The 14684-nt window shown below is 43.6% G+C and overlaps 1 protein-coding gene across 5 annotated transcripts in view; it reads left to right on the top strand.

The window, feature by feature from the left end:
• The window catches only part of CTNND2 (catenin delta 2), an 831455-nt gene that overhangs the window by 455360 nt on the left and 361411 nt on the right, over positions 1-14684 (top strand). For all 5 annotated transcript variants that reach the window (XM_074329072.2, XM_088796434.1, XM_074329071.2 and 2 more), the window contains one exon: positions 12545-13106. In XM_074329072.2, coding sequence (XP_074185173.2) covers positions 12545-13106 — 562 coding nt within the window. The remainder of the gene's footprint in view (positions 1-12544; positions 13107-14684) is intronic.

Below are 14684 nucleotides of genomic sequence, written 5' to 3'. Positions count from 1 at the left end.
AATATTTTGGTTTTGATAATTTTAGGGTTCAGGCTATATTCAGTCAACCCAACAGAATTAATATATTGGAGGACCATCTCTTTTTAAGCTATTTTAAGGTTATTTTCAGCAGCATAAGGCCCTTTTAATCTCCACTTTTGCTCTTGGAATGAAGAACCCACAGCCCCAAAAGCAACCCGTTCAGCTAACGAGTTGATTTCATGCTTTCTGCATTTACTGGGCAATACCTCTGCCACACTACTCACCACTGGCTCCTGTAACAACCGAAGCCGGTTTGTCACCCTTTATCGTTAATATTCATCCATGAGTCTTTCCAACTGAACTGAAAGGTACTTGAGGGTAGGGCCATTTTCCTCTTAATCTAGCAGCTCCAAGCCATCACGTGGCCCAAAGAAAGGTCTGCAGATGGATAGGGGACAAGGTCAGAGTCATCATGAGAGACCTGTTTTAAATGACATGGACAAAAATGAAGCTAAAGCTGAAAAGTCCCATGCATGTCAGTTATTAAATTACTATCCCAGCAATAGTTTGAAAATATGATTGCTTTCTTTAAGCAGCACCCTGTCTACTCATGGCTTTGTGACTTTGACCTCATGATGACAAGCTATAGTGTTTGTGAATAAAAGGGAGTGACAAATCAATGTCCCACTGAGAAGAAGGGCCTGTCCCCCTGGAGGCTCCAGGTGTGACCACAGCTCAGGGGGTGTCTCCATTTGGATGGAGAAATGGTGGTGCTCAGGAGGGGAAGGACCTTGACGTCGTTGAGTCAAGGTTTTACGGGAGGGCCACTGAGGCTCACCCTGGAACAGGGCATTTCCCAGCTCTTTAAAAGCACTGGTCTGTTCTACCTCCCTTACAAAAAAGTGAGAGGATGCATGAGGGACTATCTAAAAATGGGTTTTAATTTATTAGAAAAATTATTTTATATATATAGATACACATTTATTTACCATATACACAAAATAGTCCTTATTGTTTCATAGCATACAAGTGTTATATAGTATTTGAAATATTGGGTAATGTTATTGGCAAAGAAAATATTAGAATTTTTAAATATAATTTTATTTTATTCAAAGATGAAATGGAAGTTATGTGATTTCTTTATCTAGGTACAGATTACATATATAAATTCTTTGGAAGTAAACAAGTGGGCCACAGCCCTTTTTTTAACCCTTATATCCAGCCATACTTCTAGGTCTGAGAAGCCACATTCAGAAATGTGGCACCGTTTTTACTCAAATTAACCTATGAAAGCTATGAATTTAGCTTTTACTAGTTTCTAAAACTTTTAAGACATGTAGCTGGGAAAACAGTAAAGTTCTACCTTCTTTTATTTTTATCTTGAACTCATTTTTTACCTGTGCTTAGTTTTTCTCATAAATATTGAAGACCTCTGTCATTTGAGCTGAAAACATTGAGTCAACCAAAAAAGAAAATTAGTATTCCCCTAGCTGAGCATCATAGGAAATGGAACTATCAACATGGAATAAAAATTCCAATTTATCAACTTATCTTGTTGAGCACCTTGTAAGCCTTTCACACATTGCTGTATAATAACTAGCTGTTAAATCATAGCTCGCTTATAAAATTAAGTTACCATTTACTGAGCACCCAGAAGTAATCTTAATCTGTTTTACACCCATCCTCCTATTTAATCCCCACAACAGGCTGTACTACTATCTGTGTTTTAAAGATTCGAAAACTCAAGCTAATCACATTTAGAGAAGTAGTCACGCATCATTTTAAGGCAGCAGCAGTAAGGATGGGAACAGAATCGTGGCTGAATTGATGTCTAATCATTCCAAGAGGGAGCATTTCATAGTTTTTATTTATATATTGAGCATGTCAATTAAATAAGTCTCCAGCTTGAACCTATTGGGGGGTGTACACATGTGGACAAGCAATGTGGTGATGTAGCTACTGCCATGTTGGCGGAGTCCCTCCCACTTGCTGGGGTTAATTCTGTCATCCACTAACTGCCATGGGAGTAAAACAGTAAAAGCCCTAAAATGACAAGATTGGGCCTCACATTAAAAGTCTGCTTTAAAGGTTGATCAGAAAGTGTAACTAAGTTGTAAAGATAGCAGAGCTCTGTATTTGCGGTCATTGGGGTTATCGTTTGAAGGCGTCTTGAAGTGTGCATGTTCAAGGTGGTCATTTGGAGGCAAAGGTTGCTGGCAGGCTCACTTGGCAGGCAAGTAAGTAGCATGAAGTCTGAATCCTCCGACCAGGGGGGTGTTCTGATCCACTCCATTAACAGGAGTGAGGCAGTTGGTGTATCTGAATCCTTTAGCTACTTTGCAGATGTCTCTACCGTGATTTCCTTTCAGCTTTAGTGTGCTGTGGCCTGAAAGGTGTGTTTTATTGAGCATCTTATAGGACCTGTGACTTCAAAATAATGTCAAAGAAATGCTGACCAAGTAAACCAGTGTTTTTCCTCAGCATTGAGCTTGAAAGTAGGCCACCTACCATTCCAATCACAGCTCCTTGGTTCAGGTTTTCTTCGGAACCCCTGGACTCCAGTGGTTTTGTGGAGCCCTTGGCTCCATTCTTTTCAACATTCTGAGTGGTATCAGTGTTCATTCCTTCTAGGCCAGATGAATTTTTTGAAGATCCTGGACTCATAAAGTACAGAAAAGGGCTAGTACACTTCAAATTCTGGCTGACACATGCCAGACCAAGTTGATAAGGTCAATAACCAATTACTAGAAAACCATTTCAGTTTTTGGTCTGAAAGAAAATGTGTAACTGTAAAGCAAAATGGTTTTCTATTCTCGCTCATAAATCACATTGGGATGCAATTTTGAAGCAGTGTCATCAGTGTTCACAGATTCTAATTTCAGTTTTTAAAAGACTCCAGTTGATTCACACAGTCAATGTTTGACTGATCCCAAGCAGGCTTGACGCCAGGCCCTCCTGGTGAGACGCGCAGAGCCGGCGTTGCCCCATGAATCAGTCTGAATAAAACCATGAGTCATAATACTTGCCATCAAATATTAGTTCTCTGGTGTTGCCCTAACTAAGATCCTTGGAAGTCGTTCTCCTCAAGCTCCAGGATGAGTTCATGAGGAGAGAGACTGTACGACCCTTGCACAGGACCCCAAGGCCTTTCCCAGAAGGAACGTGAGTCAATTTAGTCACTCTTTTTGCTGCTCAACTACCCTGCAGGCTCCCTGCCCAGCCTCTAAACAGGGTGTGTAGGTTACCCCAAAGCCCCTCCTTTCCCCCTCTAAGCCAGCTGGCCTTTGCGTGGCTCTTGTGAGGCGCCCCAGTCAACACAACTGCTTCTCCCGTTATGCTTGTGTCTCTCTGGGTTATTCTTTATGCATTCAAGGTGTTTATCGTGTGCCTCCTGTATGGCATGAGCTGATGCTTCTGCTTGGGATAGAGGAGGAATGAAAATAAACACAGTTCTTGTTGTTAAAGAATGTACATTCTAGAAGCAGCCATGGGAATTGAGAAAATTAGCACAATGAATGAGTAAATCGCAAAGTTTGTCAGAAGGTGATGATCTCTGTGAGGAGAAAATAAATGCAGAAGAGGCTAAGTGGGATGCAAAGTACAGGATGGGGTGTGACACAGCGGGGCCTTGTGGAGAAAGTGACATTTGGACAAAATGGGAAGGAGAAGAGGGAGGCAGCGGTATGGCTTCCAGGGGGACAGCAAATGTGTGGCTCCCAGATGAGGTGGCCTAGCACACTGAAGGAACAGCAAGGAGGTTGAAGTGGTTAGAGTGGCTGGAGGAGTTGTGAGGGGACTGGAGACCCCGTCAGTCATTGTCTTTTACTCAGAGTGAAATGAGAAGCTGGTAGAGAATTGTCCGCAGAGGCACAAAATGACCTGATGTATGTGTTGAAAGCCTCATTCTGTCACATCACATATAATAATACCCTACAGTCAGTGGCATATAAATCTGTTTCTTTCCATCAGGTTGCCTTGTTGCAAGAGCAGAAACCTACACCATGAATCCCTACGTCCCCAGTAACTGGCCCAGGGTTCACCTAAGGTTTCCCAGGTGCCTCCAGACCCATCCTCATTCTCTACAATGAGACTGCAAAGGCTGTGGGGGATGAGACACTTAAGGAAACTGGCTCTCCTCCGGCTTTGTCTGCTTCCACTCAGATACAATTTCCTCTGGATTGTGTGAAATGCTGAACATCAAACTTCTGGCACAGAGAAGTCACTCAAAAAATGTCTTTCCCCCCATGTTCAAGCATCAAGTAGTCTCACCAAGCATTTCATCCCTCAAAGAAAAAATATGCAAAAAATAAGAAAATATACATCTGGGTAAAGAGCACTGGCAAAGTAGTACAGAAACCTAAAGATTTTGAAACCACTTTCATGTTCTCCAGCAGAACAGAAGTAAGCATGTGTATGTTCATAATTGTAGGGAAAAGCATGCTTGCTGCAGGAAATTAAAGATTGTATGATCATTCCATAAAATAAAACTGAACAATAGTGGAGACTAGAAAAGCAATAAGGTTTTCAAGAAGTAAAATGTCCAAATTCTTTTTGATCTGGCCTATCTATTTAATGTTGCACTGACTTTTACGTCTTAAAAGTCCTCATTTACATGATATCGTAATCATAAATATGCCGTCTCCTTACTTCTGCCAGAGGCCGATGTGTTTGTTGAGTTTGGAACATGGCTGGTGGGTATACTCTCGCATGCTATAGATGTGGAGGTCAAGGAGTTGGAGAAAGCTGTGGATGATGGCTTGGCAGACACAGAGACCCACAGGTGCAAGGGAGAAGCAAATCCCCAATAAACACCTATTTACTGATGGTTGGATGATAAGGGTTCTACAGACAACCAGTGTGACATCGCTCCAGTTTGCTTAACTATGGGTGGCCTTGTTTACTTGTAATGAGAAAAGTCACTAATGAACTTGGGAAACACAACATTGCAGAGGTCTGTTTGTGTAGACTCTACTGTACAATATACATCGTAGGGCATTTAGAGGAGAAATCATGTCATTTTGTATACTTTTCTTGGCATATTTGTGGGAAACTGGCAGCTTATTTTTTTTTAAGAGAGTTTTCAGATGATTACTTATTGGAAATCCTTTCTCATTGTTCTACTTTAAAATCTGCTGCCTCCATTTTCTCTTTCCAGTACAAATATATTTAATCTGGCTTTAATAACTGAAACATTTCTCATGGCAGGGAGGGTGTGTATGCCTTTTACTATAACATTTGCTCTTCTGAGCAAATATTTGGGTTATTGAAGTCATACTAAATGAGTCTCTTACTGAAAGAAGTTTTGTGTAGTATACTTCTGCCAAAGCTCATGTTTTTAAGAAAGAGTTGCCATCAAGAAATCCCTCCTTAAATATTCTTTAAGATCAATTTACGTAAGACACTTATGTCATTGTTTTATTTTTTCTTCTCTGTTTTCTTGACATTGATAGACCCTATTAATGGCATATTAAATACTTTCAGAATATTTATTGATAATGACCCTAATTGTACTTCTACGCAAGGGACGTCTGAGGGAAGGAAAGACCAGTACCCAAGATGCAAAACTTCATACTACGCTATTTGTACTAGTGGCTTTTTAGCCCTGGGAAAATGGTTCCATTACCGTCTCCTTCTATCTGCATTGACAGAGACAATATGGTTTGCAAGATCTCTGTCTTTCTCTCTCTCTCTCTCTCCTTCCTCCTCCCACTTCTTTTTCTCCCCCCCCCCATAATATTGGGACCCTCATGCAAAGAGAAAGCAGTGAGGGTGGTCTCCATTATTATCTCATGGTCCTTCAAATTGAGATAGTCTCATCTGAGGAAGGAATTCCTTCCAAGTGCCTTAGATTTTCAGTTACTTGAGTTTACTTTTTTGCTCTGGGCACTACCTTTCACTGTTAAGTGTGATGTCCCACCAGGTAAACCCATCCCTTCTTTCCTCATCTCAGCAGTGATGACTCCAGAGGGGGTGTGAACTGTGCACAGATGCTGTCTTTGTACTTTATATTTCATGTTAGTTTTTACCACAACCAACACTCCTCAGGGGAATCGCTAGACAAGGCACTTGATGATTTTACTCGGCTATTTCCAAAATCTAACGTTTTTCACAGTACCAGGATTTTCTACCTGGGGAAATATTTTAAAGAGTGGCATTCTTTCTGAAGACAGTTTTCAAAAGAGAAGTGATCAAAATTTGGGGAGCAATGGTAGTAGTGTTCAAGCACATTTCTTTCACCCCACAGAGTAAGTTCAAGGGCACAGAATTTACTTGAGTGTGTAGATTCATTTTAATTTCATTATGTTGCAGGAACATTTTATTTAATACCTACGTAAAACTGTTTACATTTTAGAGTTAGTGATTTCTTGTTTCCAACTTGTGAAAGTAGTTGTCTTTGTCCATATTTGTAAGCAAGCCTGGCACCCTATGCAGACTTAGCCTAGGAGAGTTCAACAAATTCTCAGAATTTGTAATCAGCACATGTAGCTGATATTACTAAATCATGTTATTAGATAATTCTGGTTTAGAAATGGATGTTTTAAAACATATCGTCTTAAACCATGTTCTATTTTTTAGTATTTAAAAGTTATTCAGGCTTCCTCACTCCTGGAAAGAGCAGTCTTCCGGATCATTGCTACTATTTTTTTGTCTGTCTGGTCACTACTTAACCCTCTCTGCTTTCACCTTGCCTTCCCTCAGACACCAGCCCGAGCTGCTTCCTCACCAAACCCAACGTCATGTTCATGTTTGTATGCTGTGGCTCTTCTGTGGCTCTTCTGTGGCCTTGGCCCTGATGCTCTGACTTCCTTTGAAATGTACCCGCCAGCTTTGCTTCTCATGACATTGTTTTTGCCCAGGAGTAGGACTCCCCATGGTGACTTTAGTCACCACAACCAGGATTGTCTGCAAAGGGGAGACACTGGGAATTAGTAGGTTTGCCAGTCTGATGGTCATCCCAGAAAATGACAAGTGATGAGTACGGCTGATGGGAGACAAACTGCTTACCCCAAGCCATTAAGCTCCCTCTGGGAAGCCACAGGGACTCCAGTTCCCTGTTCCTGATGCTGTGGGCCTGGCTGCCCAGCATTCTGGGCAAATATTCCTTCTGACCCAGAGTTAAGGGCCCCACTGACAATTCTAGGACTCTTGGCAGGTCTAAATGCATCTTCACAAAGTCTGCTCATAAATCATGGACCTGCTTTCGAAAACACGGTTTTGCTCATTGACACTGCGTTCTCATGATTTGAGGTCAAGATTCCTTACAGTCCAGGTTGTCAAGTCTCTTGTTATCTGGCTGTAAGCAGTGGGTGTTGGTGTGGGGTTTTTGTACTGCCAGTCCCCAAAGAATGATTACATAAGTTTCCAAGTTCAGAGAATGTTTTCCCCTCTTCCCCCGTGCCATCGCTACCCCCCATTTACAGAAGATACAGCGGAAAGGGATCTGGACACAACTCAGTTCTGTATTGAGGCTGATGTCATGTTCTGGTCCATGAGCGTCATATTTTCAGGGGCTCAAACTTCCAGAAAAGAATGGTGTCATAATTGTGAGCCAGGTAGTACTTTGTACAAACAAAAATAGAACAATGGCAGATGTCCAAAGCAATGTCAAGGTGAAATACTCCATGGACGAGGCTTGCAGGGAGACCTTCACGAACAAACTCCTCATTTGTTCACAGAATATACAAGGCTCTTGTTAATGGTTTATTGACTTAATGAGCAAATTAGTGCATGGAACTTGAGTGTTGTTAGTTAATGGCAATAATGTATATATTGCCTAAATTCCCATTTCTATATTATTTCCACTACATGTTGAAAATACACCCTTCCCTTAAATACTTCTATAAAATAGATGTAAGTGCACTCCACAGTTACACAGGAAGCCTCAGTGTACCACGTATGCACACGCAAACTCTTGCAAAAATATAATATAAAAAATCACAACTGTAGGATATCCAAAATCTGGTCCATCTGAAACTTACATGTAAACTATAATGCAGATAGTAAGCTCATTTATAAGAGCTTTGTTGGGTTATGTGTATTGCTCATATCCCATGAAAAACAAATTCCTACATTTTTTTTTTTTACTTAAGGTATAATCTAAATAAAATGTCCATAGAAATTAGAAGTAATATTTCGTTTTTCTCTTGATGAATTTTCCATAATGGGAAGCAAGAAAGTAATGACATTTAATGTGCCCCAAATTCTGCCTATCAAAGCCATTCAGTCAGAGCAACTACCTGGCAATGGTCTGCTTCTTGTCAATGTTACACGGATGGGTTGAGACTGATTCAAAGAGCTAAACATGAAGACACCACAGGAACTGTCCCTGTCAGTAGCCCATAGTGTGATGCGGGACAGTATTGGGGCCCAATATTCTCCAAATATATCTAAAAATTTTTATATCATTATTTTTCTTTTAAGGGTGTCATCATCAATAAAAATATACATATATATTTCAATTTTCATTGCTTGTACACACACATTCCCAAATATCATTAAGGAAGAAGCATGAAGTAGTCATTTATTTTTTTTAAGTTTTAGAATTCTAGTTTTAATGTTGGATTTACAATTTTATAGTGTTCACATACTTTTAAGTTAAAATGGAGCTTCCGTAACAGTAAAGTGGATGCAATTCTATATATGTTGAACTGTGTTTATATTACTTGTAATCCAGTGACTTAGGTAGTCATAAACCATCCCACTCATTGTGCAGTAAACTTGAAGTGAAGCCTTTTGTTGCCCTAACTGGCCAAGAGCTGCTGAATGAAATTACACAATGGAACAAAACATAAACACCAGAGTGGAAACAGTCTCCAGAAAGATCACTGTTTTTGTCCAACTGATGCTAAAAACAGATTTCTCAGTTTAGCCAAAGAACCATTCTTAGACACTTGTTACTCCGTGGGCCACCGGAATGGAGTATTACACCCCTGGATTATTTATTGTACCTGTCAGTGGCCCATACCGTGATACAGGACAGTATTGGGGCCCAATAATCTCCAAATATATCTAAATATTTTTATATCATTTTTCTTTTAAGCATCTCACCGTCAGTAAAGAAATCTCTTCTAGAGGTTATACAACCATACAGTGCAGTGAGGTGGCCACCAACCACATTTGCCTATTTAAAATTAACTTAATTCCAATAAATTACATTAAATCTGTGGTAAAATCTGGTGCATATATCTAATCTATGTGTCTGGTGGCTACCACATTGGACAGTGAAGATACTAAACATTTCCAACATACTGTATCAGTCTTCAAGAGTAAATAAAATGCTATTATGTTTCTTTTTCTTTTCCACGTGTAGAAGTTATTGGCAACATTTCCCCAAGATTTACAATATTTAGAAACATTTTTTTAATTGATTGCTGTATGTAGCCTATTAGCATAGCTTGAGCTAGTGTGGCAGTTCTCGAAACTTCTACAGGTGTGGGGGCTGTTTAGGAAACCTTCTTAGGCAATAATATTCAGCGGAGTTAGCATTCCTGGGCCTTGACAGTCCAACAGATTAAAAGGAAAATAAAGTATTTGCAAAATGTGTTCAAGGTTTCCCTCACGCCTGTGTCATTCAAATATTTAAATATTAGAATACTACATAACCTTGGTAAACTCTAGTACTTCTTTTAAGTACTTAAGCATTTATTTTATTAGAAGTCATGCTACCTGGTAATAACATCACTAATGTCTTCTAGGGTTATTATGAACATCATGTATTCAAGACGTAACAAAAGGCATTTGTTCTGTTGTAAGCAGGGGGTCTCCTGACAGCCTGGGGGTTTCTTTCTCCTTCTTATGCTCCTATGGGAAGACGGTACAAAAATTCATGTGGAAGTCTATTCCATCTCTCAGGCCCCAGGAGCACTTCGGAAGAAAAGTGGGGGAAGCGCTGACTGTTTGCACCTTAGCAGTGGTTCTCAGACCCCTAGGAGATAGTTAGAAATGCAGCCTCCCAGGCCCACTCCGGCTCCTGAGTCAGAATCTCTTGTCAGTCAGTGGCTTGCACATTTTAGTGAGCACTATAATCACCTAGAGAACTTGTTAAAACACAGATCCCTGGGCCTCTCCCTCCAAGTTTCGGACCCAGTAAAGGTGGGTGACACTGGTGCTAATGTGCATACTGGCTGCTAGAGCAGGGACCCACGAAGGCTGGAAAATGACCGTGCTCGAGATCACTTGTTCGCGCCTTCCGTTGCACATGGAATCACCTGGTGAGCTTCCAAAAAGCCTGGTGGCTGTGTCCCACCTCCAGAGATTCTGAGTTAAATGGCTCGTGTACAGCACAGGCACCAAGATTTTATTTCAAAAGCTCCCTGGCGATTATATCAGGCAGCCAGGTTTGAGAAGCTTAGTCTGTACATGTCTTGCTCAGAACTTCTTCCAGGAGAAAAGCAAAAACTGGATCTAAGCACTCCCATGACTCTGGATGATGCTGGAATATATCTCTGGGGTTTAGGGTATTCACAGCAGTTCTGCACGGTTCATCCACCATCTTCCACATTGCAAAGCCTTGAGACCACCTTTATTAACCATCTTTTCATTCATTCTGTAAACATGGGTGACATCTCTGCGATGAATCAAGCTTTGCTCTGGTTTCTGGAGACACATCATTGAACAAATCATGGAGATTTCGTTTACTTTCCCTCCTACTGTTACACTCAAAATAATTGCTCTGTGGTGTTAAAGAAAAACCACAACTGAACAGTAAAGTGGTAAATACAGATTTTATTCAGGAAAAAAAAAACAAAAACGATTGCAATAGGAGAAAAGAGACCTCAGTATAGAACTGGGCTCAGTGTAGAATACAGCAAGGAAAAGTGTGAACTCATAGCCGAGGACCAGGGTGGGGTCAGTGGGCAGTATATTACTAAGAGGAAACGTCAGGGGTCAGGGTTTCTGGCTAAAATGATCTAACAGGATTCTCGCTGAAGGCAGGCCAGGGTGATGAGACACCATCTAGGAGATGGTGGAGGAAGAGGAACATGGTCAGTTATAGGGGGCGATCAGACATGGAGAGTGGGGGGAGCTAGCTAAGCGGATTTAGCCGGATTCTTGCTAAAACCGGACAATGTAGAGATGAACACAGAGCCCCAAAAATCAGGGCCTAGGGGAGAAAAGAGTCCAGAGGGGCCTGACTGGAGTTTGGTCAAGGAGAGAATACTTGTCAGTGGATAGATATAGACACACACACACACACACACACACACACACACACACACACACACACACACGTCTTTCAACAAACTCTTTCCCTTTATTTCCAGGCTGCTCTTTATGGAGATTTTCATGTTGCTCAATTAACTCCCTCAGATTTTCACATGAACCGGAATGCTGTGTATGTGCCTATGGAAGTGCCCAGTCTGTTATTTGCCGATTGCCATTCCAGACCCGGTGGAGAGGCGTAATTGAAACTTTTAATGGGCAGCATCTGTTCCGGCTCTCTGGCTCCCCCTTCCCTTCATCTCACCAGCTTCCTCCTCCCCTCCCAATTCCCATCCCGAATTTCAAAGTCTTCCTTCCCAGCTTCTCTCTCTGAGGACAGTCCTACCCCCTTTTCACACCCGACTGCTCTCAAAAACCTTTCTGCTCTTCGGGGAAAGCCTGGAAGATCCCAGACCTCCTGCCCAGAAGTGCTTAACAACGTAGTGTTTTCATTCGAATGCAAATTTGTCTCTGGACAAGATTCAGGGAAAGTGTTCTCCCCTCCAACTGTCTCCACCCCAGCCCTTGTTGTCTTTTGTGTTCTTGTAAATAAATGAGAGGCAACTGGCTTTCAACTTAAAGACACAGCTGCAGGGGGCTCTTAAAAGCGAGTGGGGGTCGCGGGGGAGGGGTAAGGAGTAGATGCTGAAAGATTTAGAGGCCAGGCTTAAAATCTAGGAAAGGGAGGCTTTTTTTGTCTTTTCATTTACAGTTGCTCTGGTTTCTCTAGAATTGCTCTAAAAAAAATACTGAAAGACCAAGCGTTTTTATTCCAACTTACTATTTCTCCTTTTTTTTAACTTTTCTTGCCCATAAAGAAGAATCAATGCGACAATGGCAGCAGAATAAACCCTGCCAAGTAGGTGCATTCTGGTTCAGTCTTGATGTCTCCAGACACGTACACAACTTAGCCAGTTCGGGAGGCAGACACTATCCAGTGAATTAACTTGGGGTTGGTGGAGGAAATGAGTTTAACGCCAGAATCTCGCATTAAAACTAACTGATCGCGATTGCCCTCCAGTCGATCACGGTGGCCCTGTCGGGTGGCCTTTTTAAAACTTTACTGATGCGACGCCTTTGCTATTCCAGAAACATCTTAGCTGTGTAACTAGAATACTGCCCCGTCCGCCACACGTGATGCCAAACCCACTGTCAGCCGGCCTTGGCTAGTTGGTTTTTCTTTCTGTGGGAGAAGCACCTGCGGGAGAAGCTCGAGGGGCGTGTGCGTCTCGATCCCACGCGCGGTTCTGCTGGAGGCGGCCGAGCGCCCAGTGTCCCTCCCTCGCCGGGCGGGGGCCGGGCCGGGCCGGGCCGGGCCGGGCGGGCGGGGCCCTAGCTTCCCCCGGCTAAGCGCGCGTGTTCTCTGCTCTCCCGCGCACAGGGCACCACGAGCCGCTCGGGGCACCTGCCGGGGCCGGAGCCCGCGCCGCCGCCGCCGCCGCCGCCTCGGGAGCCGTTCGCGCCCAGCCTGGGCAGCGCCTTCCACCTGCCGGACGCGCCGCCCGCGGCCGCCGCCGCGCTCTACTACTCGAGCTCCACGCTCCCCGCGCCGCCGCGCGGGGGCTCCCCGCTGGCAGCGCCGCAGGGCGGCTCGCCCACCAAGCTGCAGCGCGGAGGCTCGGCCCCCGAGGGCGCCGCCTACGCCGCGCCGCGCGGCTCCTCGCCCAAGCAGTCGCCCAGCCGCCTGGCCAAGTCCTACAGCACCAGCTCGCCCATCAACATCGTCGTGTCCTCGGCCGGCCTGTCCCCGATCCGCGTGACCTCGCCCCCCACCGTGCAGTCGACCATCTCCTCCTCGCCCATCCACCAGCTGAGCTCCACCATCGGCACGTACGCCACCCTGTCGCCCACCAAGCGCCTGGTCCACGCGTCGGAGCAGTACAGCAAGCACTCGCAGGAGCTGTATGCCACCGCCACCCTCCAGAGGCCGGGCAGCCTGGCAGGTAAACGCTCGCTGCCCACCTTCCGTGGCTCCACCAGGGGGGCGCCTGGGCACATTGTGGGGTGGCGCGCAGGCTGGAGGCCAGCAGCTGGGCTTGAGCAGGACTCGAGCTGGGCGTGTCTGTGGCCCAGGGTCCGGGACCTGCAGGATATAGAGAATGCCAGGGCGTCCCCAGGTTATGTTAGTAGCTGCACTAAAAGAGGCCGCTTCTTTTTTGAAAGTAATGCCATCTCTCAAACTCTTAATTCCTACCCCCCATCAGAAGACTAACATTCATAAAATTAAGTCAAATTTAATAAAGAATTCCATAGACCTGTTGCTTGTATACAGAAAAAAGAGCAAAGTAAATGAAACTCACAATATTTATATGATCGCCTATAGTTTTCTACACTTAGTTGTAGAAGAAAGTAATGGATTTTCTCAAAGCAGACATCCAATTTACATAGATTTGAATAGGAGTGAAAACGTAACAATGATGAATTGCCTTTAATTTTTACTACTTTGTCATGACTGGAATTTATTGTATTTTGTCTAAATTTAGTCACTGGGAGAAGTAAAGTACTCCCCCATACCTACCATTTAATTTACACAGATTCTAACAGTGAGGGGAAAGTAACCAATAATGAGATCCCTTAAATTTTTGCAGGCTCTTATAGGGTAGGGGTGGGAAGAAACCTACTTTTCTCTGCCAATGCAGAGGAAGTTAAATGTCTGTGGTGGTTTTGTCCACCAAAGACCAGGTTGAGCTGGTGACTGTCTGCTGGGATAGCCCCTTATGTTCAGCTTGAACAAACACTGTGACTGAAAGACTAATGTGTTGTTTCCTAAAACACCTGACAACTAACCTGGATTTACTGCCGATTTTTTTCTTCTTATGAAAGTATTTGGTAATTGTGTCACTCTAGTAACAGATGCTGCACTCATGTTTCCTTTCCTGGCATACATAGGTGACTGTGAAGAGAAATAGGATACAAATAGGAACCTGTTGCATACACGAGGCAGGTGTCCAAGGGCGTCGGTAATTCCGCACAGTAATTGCTGGTGTGGGCTGGGTTGACATAGCAAGGTGCAGGCCGGAATTCCGCCACCCCCAAATCATGCCCAGCATGTTTACTGAAATGAGAATAGTATTCCCTCTCACTGTCTTCAATAGAATTTAGGAGGTAGCTGGTCATTAGTGCCAGTCTGGCACCAGTACCAAAATATCTGGAAGGCAGGCACTAGGGAACAGTGTGGCTGGAAGAGAGGGCTAGGAGACGTGTATGGCAACTTTGTTTTATAAGTTTATAAAACAAGGTATTAGATCATTCCAGGTAGTGCGGAACTAGTGGAGCTTGCGGGGTACTAAAGAGCTGTGACACTCTTCCCAGCCACCATCGAGAACAGGAAACGGAGGCACAGAGAGTCTAGGCTAAAGGCCGTTTCATTTCCTGCACAGACCTGGGGAGAGAAACCAGGAGTCTTAGCTGCCAGCTCTTGGTCGCACTGATTACACATGGTAAACTTGTTCTTGTTCCACTGTATCATTTTAGTAAAAAATAGGGAGTGTGGATCTGGTGGAGAGGTTGGGGGCGTGCAA

The sequence above is a fragment of the Rhinolophus sinicus genome, chromosome 3 (assembly GCF_057876585.1).
Source record: "Rhinolophus sinicus isolate RSI-liver-muscle chromosome 3, RSI-T2T, whole genome shotgun sequence".
NCBI lineage: Eukaryota > Metazoa > Chordata > Mammalia > Chiroptera > Rhinolophidae > Rhinolophus > Rhinolophus sinicus.
The sequence above is the reverse complement of the archived record's forward strand: the minus strand, read 5'-3'. Positions and strand labels throughout refer to the sequence as shown.